Below are 15,406 nucleotides of genomic sequence, written 5' to 3'. Positions count from 1 at the left end.
GGAAGAAAATGCATTAATTTCTTTGTAATTTTTTAATAATCCTAAGCAGGTTCAAAAATATTAAAAATACTTCTAATTTGTCTAGAAAGTGTGCTGCATTACCTGATATCAACAAAAAATCTGTAAAACATATACATTACTAACAGTGGCTGCAAGAAATAGGTGTTGATTTTTACATTTATACCCGTATACCCTGTATCCTTAAGACTATTATTTGTGTTTCAACTAGAAACACTTCGAAGACACCCATTATATCAAACATAATTAACTGTATTTATAACATAGTTAACAGTAAGGATAGGACTTATGTAAAAATCAATTTTAAGAACCAATGTAAACTGTTTTGCAACGACACAATGTAACATTGTACTACATCTTACCAATTATTTACAAATGGATAAATGAAATGAAAAACATGCTACAAACCAGAACAGCAATTTCTTTTTTCTTTTGGTACTTGGGGCCGAGTACGCACTCCCGGTGGCTCACAGTTTCTACTATGAACGGGCATCCGAAAAATCTTATCGCTACATTCCCTTTCTTAACGCTAAAGAAGAATCTTTCACAACCTGCAAACGTAGAAATAATGTTTACAACGAAATGGTCGGAAAGTAAGGCAAAACTTGCTTTCTACAATCAGAACACTAGTTTTCGTGACCACTTGGAAGGAGTACCGGCGCGTATCCTTACACTATAAAGTGTTGAGATAACAGACAATTGTAACCATATTTGTTCGCTGAGAGCAACACAGGGCAGTAAAGCAGAATAAAATATCACTCATATTCACTTACTTCTGGATACATCAGAATGTTTTCGCTTGTGAAAGCTTCTCCTGCACTTCAGCTGCGCCAAAAGTTACTCAATTTCTTCTTGGGTACCACAGTAGCCACAAAACTGGTCCTTATTATCGATGCTGAAATCTCTCAGCTTTCTTCTCATTATGATCGCAAATGTTGCGGACATATTCACAGAAAAGATAGCAGAAATAACCCAAATAACAAGCACGCCAAAGAACGGATGACTCTTTGGCGGCACCTTGGCGAAACGTCTCGAACGACCACAAAAGTCGATATACGACTTCTCTCGACATGATCTAGGCACAGCTTCGACCATAAATATTAGTATCTATGGTCGAAGAGGCACATTCTAAACATAATGAAATCGTTGCCTCCAGTAGTTGTGGTCTGCATATCTGTCGTGCCTAGATGTATATGTTGTCTCTTCGAGTTTATGATGTTTGACTTTGTTTGCAAACTATTCGGCTATCAGGTGTAGTTAAGTTGTGGGTTGTTATGAAAGAATGTATGTCAGATTTCTAGGTTAAAAAGAAAAATAGCATTCGTTGCCTGTTCTCTGTGTAAGTTAATTTTAACCTTTTGTGGCTATCGATTTTGTTTTTGTGCTATGCTTTTTCTCGCTCAACATTATTTCAGTAAAACTGTACTTCTTTTATTACAGAAAATGGCACAACCCCTTAGCACAGCAATGGAAAGCCTTACGGCTGCGATGAATAGCAGCATTGTTCCTAGTCAAGAGTATCTGTTACAAGGTAGCGTGCTAGATTCAGCTGTAGAAGTGTTGCTACACCGTCTCAGAGGACTTTGTGACAACGTCGACTCTGGCCCAGAACAGTTCCATGATCATGAGATGTGCTTCAGTATTCGTAAGTGAGCGTAAATTACTATTCAGTTTCGTCTCGAGTTTGAAACTCGGGAAACATTGTGAAATAGTCTTCGATAAGATTTTCATTACAGAAAACTTTACTGCTTCGAGAAACATATTACAAAGTAAATATGCGTACGCGCTTAACCCTTCGCATTTGGGAGAATGGAGAGAACATGTGGTAATAGTTTATTGACTGTTTAGCGAAAGCACACATTTGTTGACGCGTCTGGAAAAAAATAATTATATTTAGCAACAATCTTGTCACAGAAGTTCTACGTGGCTTCTACAGCAACACGTAACTTCCATGCTCACTACTGTGTATATAAATATTGTTTGCCAAGCTTCTGAAATAATTATTTGCACGCGATGAGATCATTTGAAATTCAATCGTAGCAGGTATATTCATATTACTCCATGCTGCAATACATGTTTTATTATACGGGGTGGTCAGAAATTCCCGTTACAAACTTCTAGGACATATAGAGGATAATGAGTACAGAACATTTTCAACAGGAACTCATGTCCGGATTCGTATCATTTCCGTTTTACGACAGTTTCAATTCAGATGTGTACCTCGTCAACGTCTGCTTAGGGCAAGAGAAACATCTCAGAGTCCCCTGTACTGGTATGCAACACGGTAGACACAATGATGTGTACTACATCAAACAATCCCCACATGTTACTTAGTACCCTGTCCTGGTATGCAACAGGGTAGACGTGATGATGTGTACTACGTCAAACAATCCCCAGATGTTACTTATTGTCTGCTTTACTGTGAGACCGTGTCAATACCTTTGCATCACCAATAGAGGAAACATGGTGCAGTACACATTTGCTGAATACACAGATGTGCTCCTTGTGTATGGCGATGCTGAGGAAATGGAAGAACTGTCACATTCCATCGCACAAACTGTTTGCCCATGTTACACAACGATTACGAGAAATGGTTAAATGGTTACCTTCACCGTGAGGAGGCAGGACTGTGGTGCTCCACGGCGACGCTGCACTCCCGAAGCTGACACTGGCACATTACCTTGCTCCTGCAAGTCATTATTATGCTTGTAAATCAGGTTATGTGATATCACCCCTTACAACCCATGTTGGTAGGGCAAAGGTATTTTCTTATTGTCCAGCGACAAATGATGTGATTGCTTTTGAGGGAGGACAGCCCCATTTCGCACATGTGTGTGTGTGTGTGTGTGTGTGTGTGTGTGTGTGTCATATTTTTTAATTTTTAGATCTCTGTCTGAGTTTCAGAGTAGACATCACAAAGTGTTTAGTAAGTGGATGACTGTGGTAATCACCGAACAATATGATCGATGACATTTTTTATTTACTTCTTTGAATTTACAATATCCACACTAGTCTTTCCTATACAAGCTTCATTATCTGAACATAAGCACTGCAAACTGCATCAGTTTGAGCCTGCTTACTTTAGTCAAGCCTTTTGTCTCCCTCATTTTTTTAACAACCACACTTAACTCCATTACCAAATTGACAATTCCTTGCTTCCTCATGATGTGTCAAACCAACTAGTACTTACTTTTAGTCACGTTATGCCATAAATTACTTTTCTCCTCAATTTTATTCAGTACCACTTTAATAATTCTACCTGTCCAGCTTCAGCATTTTTCAGTTGCACCACATTTTGAGACCTCGTATTCACTTCATATCTGAACTGCTTGTTGCAGTTCACTTCTGTGCAAAGCTACAATCCAACAAATTATATATATATATATATATATATAAAAAAACAAAGATGATGTGACTTACCAAATGAAAGTGCTGGCAGGTCGACAGACACACAAACAAACACAAACATACACACAAAATTCAAGCTTTCGCAACAAACTGTTGCCTCATCAGGAAAGAGGGAAGGAGAGGGAAAGACGAAAGGATGTGGGTTTTAAGGGAGAGGGTAAGGAGTCATTCCAATCCCGGGAGCGGAAAGACTTACCTTAGGGGGAAAAAAGGACGGGTATACACTCGCACAAACACACATATCCATCCACACATATACAGACACAAGCAGACATATTTAAAGACAAAGAAACTCTTTGTCTTTAAATATGTCTGCTTGTGTCTGTATATGTGTGGATGGATATGTGTGTTTGTGCGAGTGTATACCCGTCCTTTTTTCCCCCTAAGGTAAGTCTTTCCGCTCCCGGGATTGGAATGACTCCTTACCCTCTCCCTTAAAACCCACATCCTTTCGTCTTTCCCTCTCCTTCCCTCTTTCCTGATGAGGCAACAGTTTGTTGCGAAAGCTTGAATTTTGTGTGTATGTTTGTGTTTGTTTGTGTGTCTGTCGACCTGCCAGCACTTTCATTTGGTAAGTCACATCATCTTTGTTTTTAGATATATATTTCCTACGTGGAATGTTTCCCTCTATTATAACCATATATATATATATATATATATATATATATATGTTTGTGTTTGTTTGTGTGTCTATCGACCTGCCAGCGCTTTCGTTCGGTAAGTCACCTCATCTTTGTTTTTATATATATATATATATATTAGCTTGCTGCCTAAATAGCAAAACTCACAGACTATTTTTAGTGGCTCATTTACTGCTCTGATTTCATCAGCATCTTCTGTTTCAAGTGAATCACATTCATTAACCTGTTTTACTTTTGTTAGTGTTCATCTTATAGCAGCTTTTGAAGAACCCCCCCCCATTCTTTCCAGTTACTGATCTTCCATATCCTGTACCATCTACACTTGAATGTCGTCAGACAAACTTAAATTTTTAATTAGTTCTCTTGGAAACTCAATTCATATTCCAGATTTCTCTTTCATTTGCCTTACTCTTTGCTCAATGTACAAATGGAATAACATGAGTGATAGGCTACAACCATGCCTCACTGTCTTTTCCACTACTGCATTCTTTTCATATCATTTAGCTCCTATAACAGCAGTCTGGTTTCTGTACAAGTTACAGGTTACCTTTCTTTCCCTGTATTTTATCTTTGCACCTTTTCTGTTAAGTGACAATTACAGTAAACTTGGTCTTGCCTTTCTTCTGTCTGTCTTTTGAGGTAAGTCATAGGTTCACTATTGCTTCAACATGTTCCTATATTTCTCTGGAACCCAAATTGATCTTTCTCAAGTTGCTTCTACCAGTCTTTCTATTCTTGTGTACATAATTTGCGTCAGTATTTTGGAAACATTATTAATCTTATTGTTGCTTAGTATTCACATCTGTCAGCATCTTCCTTCTTTGTGTTTGGAATTATTACTTTCTTCTTGGAGCTTTAAGGCACTTTATGTGTCTCATATATCTTATGTATCAAATGGAATAGTTTTGTCACAGTACTTTCTTCCTAGGATCTAAATAATTTTGTGAGAATATTGTCTATTCCAGATGCCACATTTTACCTCAGGTCTTTCAGTGGGCTGTCAAATTCATCTCGCATCATCATATCTCCCGTCTCTTCTTCTACTTTCTCTTCACTTTGCATAATATCATTTTAAAGTTTATTTCAATTATATAGCCCTTCTTGCATTCCTCCCTCACTTCATTTTCCCTTTCATTGCTTAGTACTCATTTACCATCAGAACTCTTGATTTAGTACTAGTCCTCTTTGTCAAAAGTTTTTTTTAATTTTTGCATAGGCAGATGTAAGCTTCTGTTCCCATAGCTTCTACAGCTTTGCATTTCTCCTCTAGCCATTGCTACTTTCCCATTTTGCAAATATCCTCTCAATCTCATTTTTTAGACATCTGTATTCCATTATACCTGCTTCGCCTAAAATTACTTACAACCTTCAGAAAATTCACACATGCATATCTTGAAACACAGTGTGAGTCAACCCATGTGGTTGACAAGGAAGCAGAAACTATTAAAAAGAAAAGAAAGATATTCACAAAGAGTGCGCACATTATTTAGGAGACATTCATAAGTACAGAAGTACTGGGGAGGGGGGGGGCTGATATATAGATAGAGGCTTATTCATATAAGATGTAACACCAATATCGAAACAAGATTTTTGGCAAATGATAGTATACGGAGGGGCACATAATTTTTAAGCCTTGTATGAATTGATATATTGAAGCAATTATGATTTTTTAAATGGAATTATATACAACTTAGTGCCATTCAAAAGCTTTTGACAAGTTGAGTACACTGAGACAGTGTTGGAATTGATACTGTCTGTACAAGTGTTCAAAAAAACTATGGTATTTCATTGAAAGGCAAAGCACTTGAATTGGCCATGGCAGTGTGATCACATGCAAATGAGGCTCTCAGGCCATGCTAAATTGACGTGTCAAGCTTTTAGACTGTTTGCTTATCTTCACTGCTGAACTGACAGATCTTTTCATGTAATTTCTTGCTCACAGACATGAACACCAATGACTAGAAGTTAGACATGCTGAAATATTGAGTGTAAAAAAAAATGAGTTCAGGAAACTGATATGTGTCTGCATCCTGATCATCGATGTCAAATGTGTGAGGCTCTTGCACAAATTATTAGGACATTAGTGTGAATGGACAGCTGAACATGGAAGAAAACTGCAACTGATGGAACAAACTAAAAAGCTTTTCTGGCTATGATGCTTATCAGTCTAAATGATGCCATGAGATGTATTACCAAGGAACATAGGATTATCCAGATGATTCTCTTTAGCCAGTCACATCTTGTATCATCATACATTCCACACCTTTCATCTCTGATTACATTGAGAAGTCAAAGGATTGATGCCAAACATTGTCTAGAATTCTGTTTGTTTGCAATGCCTGGGAGATCATGATACATTTTTGAAGCTCTAGTTCTTTGCTGATAAAGCCATGTTGGCTAACTGCAGAAATTTAAATTTGTGAACATGCTCTACTGGGCAGCAGGAAACCCAAGCTAGCTTTGCCAGGTACAACAGCAATGAGTGTTGTGGCAGTGTAGAAAATTTGACTGTGGGAACTTATTTCATCTATTTCTAGAAGAAATATCTCTGAACAAGTGCAGTATATGTGGTTCCAACGTGATGGCTGTTTAGCTTACCCTTCCCATTGTAATGCAGTTATTGCATGAAAACTTTCCTGACCATTGGATAGGATGGATTGGTCCAGTAAAAGGGTCTGCAAGGTTCACCAACTTGACTCCTCTTGATTTCTTTCTGTGGCAAGCACTCACTGATGCAGTCTGCAATGGAGTCTCAGTCACGCCTAATGAAATGTTCCAATAAATCACCACAGCATTGGCTGCCATGTGGTCCACTGATATATTATCTGTTCATCTATCTACTGAATGGCAGTTGCAGATGTGCCCTGGAGCTGGTGAGGTACAATTTGATGAGCACTTGCTTAAGTCAAGTGCAGAGATGTTTTATTGAGAAAAGCAGACTTGTTTGATGTGGCCCAACATAAATTCCTCTCCTGTACCAACCTCTTCATCTCAGAGTAGCATTTGCACCCCACATCCTCAATTATTTGTTGAATACAGTCTAATCTCTGCTTTTCTCTATAGTTTTTACCCTGTACAGCTTTATCTTGTGTATTCCATTTAATTACAATTCGATGTAGTATACAGGATGAAAAGTATTTAAACCAACAAACTCTGGGAGGTTGTATGGGACATCAAGACAAATATCTTTCCCTAATGTCATTTTTTCCTATGAGGATTATTTAAACCAGTGGAGGGCGTATTACACTCTACAGTTGTTAGAGGCCATATTACGATCTTCAGTTGTTAGAGGGCGTATTATGCTCTTCAGTTGTAAGCAACTACTGTCCACCAGTGTAGTAGTGCATTGTCTCTGTTTACTAATGGAGCAATACACCTGGAGTGAGTACACTGATATGGTTGGTGCGTACTACATTGTGCACCACAAGGGACGAACTGCACAGCGGGTTTATCACCAACAATATCCTAATCGCCGTATCCCGCATCATACGACCTTTGCTGCTGTGTACCAACGTCTGCATGAGACCAGGTCATTTAGCAGATTACCTGGACAGGGACGCCGTCGCACGATAAGAATGCTGCAATTTGAGGAAGCTGTCTTGCAGCATGCAGCATCCTTCAATCAGCTTTCGTGCAATTGCATGTAACACGGGGACAAATCAGACGAATGTAAGAACAATCCTTCAAGAGCAATTGTTACGTCCATTTCACTTACAGCATGTCCCCAACCTGGAACCAGTTGATTATCCACTCAGAGCACAGTTTTCGCAGTGGTACCTGGAACAGTGTGAAATGCATCCTACATTTCCATCCTCTGTGTTGTTTACCGATGAAGCAATGTTTGGGCGTGATGGAGTCTTCAACATGCATAATTCACATGTTTGGAGTGAGGATAACCCACATGCCAAAGTGCTAGCGCTCATCAAGTGCGGTTCTTTGTTAATGTGTGGCTCGGTGTTGTTGGGGACTGTTTAATTGGGCTGTATCTGCTATCTATGCCATGAAATGGCAGGCGTTATTACAATTTTCTTGCCAGAATTGCTGGAAGACATCCCGCTCCCTACAAGACAATGTATGTGGTTCCAACATGACGGGGCGCCGGCACATTTCAGTTGTCATGTGCGTCAATTACTGGAATGACAGTTCCCAGAAACGTGGATTGGCAGAGGTGGTCCTGTACCATGGCCTGCTCGATCCCCAGATATGTCCCCTCTGGACTTTTTCGTGTGGGGAGAAATGTGCAACCTTGTTTACACAACTCCTGTTGCATCAGAAGAGGATCTGGTTGCCCAGATAGTAGCAGCAGCAGGAACAATTCAGGATACTCCTGGGGTTTTTGCCCATGTCAGACAGAACGTGATCTGATGGTGTAACCTTTTGTTAACATGGCAATGGAGGCATTTTTGAAAATCTACTGTAATTGAAATTGGGTTGTGTTAATGTGTTGTCTCTTGGCCATAAGAAAATGGAAAAGTGTTTGTTGGTTTAATTAATTTGCCACTAGAGAAATCTTCCTCTACTGGTTTAAATACTCCTCATAGGAAAAAAATGACATTAGGGAAAAATATTTGTTTTGATGTCCCCTACAACCTCCCAGAGTTTGTCGGTTTAAATACTTTTCACCCTGTATTTAGTGACGGTTACCTGAGAATATGTGTTTTTCCTGTAAGAAGCATTCTGGCATCTCCACGCAAAGACAGGTCAGATAATTTTTTAGCGAAGTCAGAATTTAATATAATAGTTTCTTTTTTATTACAATTAATGAATGAGTGACATCACTAATTCAGTGATGACAAATAAGGAGACACAGGATTGACTTAAATGGAAAACTGCTTGATCATAAAGCTGCTGTTTCCACAAAAGCTGCTCACTTAAACATGAGAATAAACAGACATTGGAAGTAATTTTCTTAAGCTGCTTTTGCTAAGCTAGAAGTTAGCTTATATTCCAATTTACAAAAATTATAGCTGACCCTGTAGCTGTCATATATCAAGTAGAGCCAAAAGGAAATACATTTTATCTTACAAGTGTAGTCACATCTTCTTGCCACATACAACAGAGTGCTCTTGAGGGCGAGAAAGGGGGGAGGGGAGGAGGTTGTTTACAGTGTGGTAGACAATTTCAGTCACTTTGCCTTTCACTTTTGTGGAAAGTTTCAGCACCAGCATTGAAGGGAGTGTTTGAATGCTTTCGAAATGTATATTGATATATTTTTAAAAACTATACGAGGGTGAGTCAAATGAAAACCTGAAATTTTTTTTTAAATATTATTTATTGTGCAGAAGTGGTACAAAGCTATATTACTTTTCAACATAATCTCCCCCACACCCAATGCAAGTCCTCTAGCGCTTACAAAGTGCATAAATTCCTTTAGAAAAAAATTCTTTTGATAGTCCACACAACCACTCGTGCACCGCGTGGTGTACCTCTTCATCAGAACGGAACTTCTTTCCTCCAATTGCGTCTTTGAGTGGTCCAAACATATGGAAATCACTTGAGGCAAGTACTGGTGAGTATGGTGGATGAGGAAGACACTCAAAATGCAGGTCTGTGATGGTTGCAACTGTTGTACGGGCAGTGTGGGGCCTTGCATTGTCATGTTGCAAAAGGACACCTGCTGACAGCAATCCACGTCGCTTTGATTTGATTGCAGGCTGCAGATGATTTTTTAGGAGAATTGTGTATGATAAACTGGTGACAGTGGTCCCTCTAGGCATGTAATTCTCCAAAATGATGCCTTTTTCATACCAAAAGAGAGTCAACATAACCTTCCCTGCTGATGGTTCTGTTCGAAACTTCTTTGGTTTTGGTGATGAGGAATGGCGCCATTCCTTGCTCGCTCTCTTCATTTCTAGTTGGTGGAAGTGAACCCAGGTTTTGTCCCCAGTAACGATTCTTGCATGGAAGCCATCACTTTCTCGTTCAAAGCGCCAAAGAAGTTCTTCACAAACATCAACATGTCGTTCTCTCATTTCAGGAGTCAGCTGCCGTGGCACCCATCTTGCAGCCACTTTGTGAAACTGAGGCACATCATGCACAATGTGGTGTGCTGACCCATGACTAATCTGTAAACATGCTGCAATGTCATCCAGTGTCATCGGCAGTTTTCCTTCACTATGGCTTCAACTGCTGCAATACTCTGTGGAGTCGCAACTTGTTGTGCCTGACCTGGACGAGGAGTATCTTCCTCTGAAGTCACACCATTTGCGAACTTCCTACTCCATTCGTAAACTTGTTGCTGTGACAAACATGCATCACCATACTGAACCCTCATTCGTCGATGAATTTCAATAGGTTTCACACCTTCACTACGCAAAAACCGAGTAACAGAAAGCTGTTCTTCCGTGGTGCAAGTCGCAAGTGGGGCGGCCATATTTATACTGATACTGCAATGGTATGTGTGCATCTGCACTATGCTGCCACCTACAGGCCATTCTGCACACTGTTTGTAGCACACTTACCAACTTACAGGATAATGGCACAAAATTTCGATTTGTTATTACAAATTTAAGGTTTTCATTTGACTCGCCCTCATACTTACTACAGTGTATCAGTTCATACAAGAGTTGAGAGGGATAATATGCAAGAAAATCGTGTGTCCCACTACACACAATCATTTTCCAGAAAACTCATTTTGTTAGCAAGAACATTTCACTAGTTAAAACGGGTTGTCCATCTTGACAATCTGTCATGTTTATGGGGAAAAGATTTACTTGCACTCATCACGTACAGTAGGTCATTCTTGAAGTGATGATAAGCGCAAGTAGCCTATTCAACTTGGACAAAAAAGGTCAATTAGGGGAAAAATTTGTGTACTTGCAAATTTTTGTAGTGTTAGTAAGCTGTGCCATAAACTACAAAATAAAAATCCTTGCCTGTGGGGCGTGAGCATGAGGGTGGAGGGATATTTATAGGTCACTTTTATATGTTTTTCTTGAATAACTTGGAAACTTCAGCTTCTAGTTAAAATGTTTCTCAGTACAAAATTAAACTACATTAAGTATTCTACAGAAAAGGTTCATTTCATTTTTTTTTTTTTTTTCTCTTGGGCTAATAGTTTCTGTGTTGCAGAGAAAGGGAAAATTGCAGATTATTAAGAGTGTAGTTTTAATGATGCAAAATTAATTGTCATTGTTCAATGAGGTGGATGAAGAATAAATATTAAAAGTGTTTACCCGATCTAAGTGCAATAGAACCTTTTTAAGGGATAATTGGTGTTCTGAGGGTGTGATAGGCTAGAAGGAGTGGTGGAGAATAAGAGAAGTGATAGAAAGCGGGTCGCTGGATGTGGTCATGCGCTCCCCTTCTCTGTAGGTGTGCAAAATGAAAAGTAAGCAAGTGAATACCTACTCTCTCTACCTCACTATGTCATGAGAACCAACTACAGGGTGTTTCAAAGTGTTATACTGATTCTTCTGCAGCTCACTGGTGGCACAATGCGCAGACTTGTTCTGGGTGCGTTTATTTTCCTTAAAGTCCGTTAGTACTACATGGAATGCAGATATGAGTTACTAATAATACTAACACAAGAAATGCATATGGAGAGATTCTACATAAATCTCTTCACACTATTCCATACTGCTTATAGAGAAACATTCCTAGTCATCCTGTATGGCAGTCATAGTGTTCTTCTGTGAAATATGACTTTCCCCACCATGAATGCTGCATGCTTTTCAGACTATGCATCCCACAGTTTCCTGTCCCATTCTCATGTGCAAGTAGACAATAGCTTCACTCATCTTGTGTTTATGTAGTGGAGTTATTTTCAGTTCATTAAGTGTAATCATATGCAGTTTTTAAGTGGGCTTTTATGAAAAATACATTTCCTGTAAAAATAGTGTAGAAGCATTTAATTAAGTCTTATATTGTTAGTGAGCTATGTAGTGTTGTTGGGAAACGGATTTGATTGGTAAATGTGGCATTTGCTTGTGTCTATCATTGACAAATAAACATGTTGCAGCCCCTTGGTGGTGAATTAATGAATGACCAAAAAGGTACACTACACATCTGTCACCAAAGACAACATAAACCTCTTCCATTCAGGAATTGCTGGCACCTGTAGACAGAGGGTGCAATGGGTGGAGCTACTTACCACAAATTGAATTAATGAATGACAGAAAAGGTACACTACACTTCTGTCACCAAAGACAACATAAACCTCTTCCATTCAGGAATTGCTGGCACCTGTAGACAGAGGGTGCAATGGGCGGAGCTACTAACCACAAATTGACAGTATGTCTTCCAAGGTGGTTGTGAATGTATGTGATGGAATGAGGCAGAGCATGAGCATGTTCAAGTCTAGAACAGTCTCTGCCATAATGCATTGCTTGACTTATGACGAAATATCTGTAGTTCCATATCACCTAGGTGACGTACTTTTGTTGTGGAGGGAGCCACTAGGAGCCTGTGGGTCTCTTCAGATGTATGGAAAGCTGAGGCTGGGGTGATGCATTTGTTACCTCTTATGCTGTGAAAAGTGTTCCAGACAATTATAGTGGAGACAGTTTGATGATGTTTTGTTTGTGGGGCGCTCAACTGTGTGACCTTCAGAGCCCGTACAAAGTTCCAATGTTGACACAGTTCAATTTTTACACAGTCCAATTAGCCACGGTCATGAATGATGATGATGGTGATGAAATGATGAGGATAACACAAACACCCAGTCCCCGGGCATAGAATATCCCAACTCGGACTGGAATCAAACCCGGGACCTGGTGATCCAGAGGCAGCAATGCTAGCGACTAGACCACAAGCTGCAGACATGGAGATAGTCAAATCAATGTTGTCTTATATGTAGGTTGGAACTTAAATAGTGGCAACACTGCTGTGGAGACACTACGCAATGGAACCTACTATTATCGCCGATAGCACACGTTGTTGACATACCTACCTTACCTCTGAGCATATGGACTCACCCGTCCCACGTCACCGGCGTCCGCACAATCAAGGGAAACACAGTCACTAGTGAGTGAGCAGTCCAAATTATGTTTTCAAAACAGGAACAATGGAGTTGAATCAAGATTGAATGTGCCAGAGGTCATACAGCACAACAGTGTCATGAAGGCCTTCAAGAGGTGTGCACAGAATCGGCATTGCTGTACAGAACAGTGGCATGATGGGTAAAAGCCTTCAATGAAGATCGGCAAACTGTGGCAGACATGCATCGGACAGGTCGTCCTAACGTCTCTGAAGAAGTAGTGCAGGCTGTTACCATGTTAGTTGACAGTGATCGACCCCATACGATTTGTGAGCTCGCCCCTGAAACCGGATTATCATATACAACTGTGTTTCACATCCTGAAGGAACGCCTGGGCATGTAAAAAATTGCATCACGATGGGTTCCGCATGATTTGACGGAAATGCAGAAATGGGTGCATTACGATGCTGCTCAGACGCATTGGGAGCGCTTTGAGCGTGAAGGAGAGGCTGTCTTACACCATATCGTACCACTGGATGAGACATGGGCCACATTGTATGAGCTAAAAATGAAACACCAATCCAATGAATGGCATCATTATGAGTTGCCGCGAAAGTCGAAAGTGCGTTGGAGCCCAGTATAGTGAACATTATGGTGATTCTCATGTGCGACTGCGATGGTGTTATCCTAACGCATTACGTTCCTCCACGGCAGACCGTCATTACACAGTATTACTGTTCATTTTTGGAGCATCACCTGTGACCAGCTTTACAAAAGAAGCGGTGACACTTTCTGCACAACCCACCCATCATTTTCCACGGCAATGTGCGGGTGCATAAAGCGCAAGCTGTGGCTGCTCTGATCAGTCGGTGGGACTGGGAAGTACTGTACCATCCACCATACTATTCGGACTTAAGTCCTTGTGACTTTGATATGATTCTGAAGATGAAGGAACCACTTCGTGGCATTTGCTTCAGAACTGTTCCAGAGATTCGACAGGTGCTGGCAACAGGTGCTACACAGTGCTGGTGACTACTTTGAAGGACAGCAACAGGTGCAAACATGTAACTCTTTTGTATTGGGTGTGAATAAATAGTTGCCACTATATAAGTTCCAACCCTCGTACATTTTAACAGCATGTTACACATGGGGCAAGCTCCTCAGGCTTGTAGAGAATTGACAGTGTCCGAGGAATGGTCAATGTTCAGGGATATGACGGGCGCGATCATTTGAAGCTAAATACTTCTATAGGAAGTATGGACATACATCCTATTCTGAATGGCTTCTAAGATAGAACACATTTAATGTACATTATAATTTATTTTCTGTATTATTCAATACATTGTCATATTTGCACATTTACAACAGTTAGTAAACAATACAACATGCATTTTGCGAAGTATCAGTTGAAAAATACATACTTTTATCACATTAACCTCTTATTCATAAATGTGTTCGTGGGACATTGGCACAAGCAGTCAGTCACTGTGGGTTTGTAGTAAGACTACATCACACCATTTCAACAATGGGATGCTTTTCCTGCACAGGTTGTTAATTACACCTTTCAAAGAAAAATGCGAACTTGGAAGAACACCAGTTCATACAGTGTGTTAAAAACTATGGTAAACACACTACAATCAGAAATTATATGTGCCAGAAAGTGCTGATGATATTCTTTGGCAGAAGCAGGACCACTAACATTGCGAAGCCATAAGCATACATTATACCTGCATATTCTTCATTAGTGTAGATGTGTGGCAGTTTTGCCAGCAAGTGTACAAACACAGTTAAACACACCATGGACAGCCACATGCTCAACAGGCTAGATTAATGGCAGAGAGACATCATAAGCAAAGATGAGAAACAATGGGGTAGACTTGACTAAAGTTAAATGTCAGAGACATGTGTGCGCCACTAGCCCAAAAACAAATGTACATTAAATTTATTCTATCTTAGAACCATTTGGAATAGAAAATATGCCCATATGATTTTTTTTTTTTTTGCTAAAAATGACTGCTCCTATCATAGCCTTGAATATTGACCATTCCTCATGGGACACCCAGTATAAATACGAGATCAGTGAGGTAATTCTGTCTGGTCACAATACTGGTGTAATGTATCATATTATTATTATTATTACTATTACTATTATTATAACTATTATTATTATTTTCTTTTCTCCCTCGTTCTTTTCTGTACCATAGATAATATTGGCATAGAAACAAAACAAGTAGAGATATGCTCTTCAATTTTTTAATTTCTTCATATTCAACTGTTCGTCGCTATAAGTGGTAGCGGGCTGACATCTGAAGAGTTCCGCCGCATTAATATTGTTCAGAAATGTGTATTCTAATCGAACATTAAAGAAGTGTTACAAACATTATTTGGGAGATCAAGTTTATTGAAAAACCATCTGTTAATC

General features: G+C 39.6%; 1 protein-coding gene across 2 annotated transcripts in view; it reads left to right on the top strand.

The window, feature by feature from the left end:
- The first annotated feature begins 1,140 nt into the window (after positions 1 to 1,140).
- LOC126483899 (mediator of RNA polymerase II transcription subunit 18) overlaps positions 1,141 to 15,406 on the top strand; it is a 50,861-nt gene continuing 36,595 nt past the window's right edge. For both annotated transcript variants that reach the window (XM_050107167.1, XM_050107166.1), the window contains exons 1-2: positions 1,141 to 1,357; positions 1,459 to 1,663. In XM_050107167.1, the coding sequence (XP_049963124.1) occupies positions 1,462 to 1,663 (202 nt within the window). In that variant the 5' untranslated portion in view covers positions 1,141 to 1,357; positions 1,459 to 1,461. The remainder of the gene's footprint in view (positions 1,358 to 1,458; positions 1,664 to 15,406) is intronic.

The sequence above is a fragment of the Schistocerca serialis genome, chromosome 6, assembly GCF_023864345.2.
Source record: "Schistocerca serialis cubense isolate TAMUIC-IGC-003099 chromosome 6, iqSchSeri2.2, whole genome shotgun sequence".
Taxonomy (NCBI): domain Eukaryota; kingdom Metazoa; phylum Arthropoda; class Insecta; order Orthoptera; family Acrididae; genus Schistocerca; species Schistocerca serialis.
This window is presented reverse-complemented; position numbering and strand designations above follow the sequence as displayed.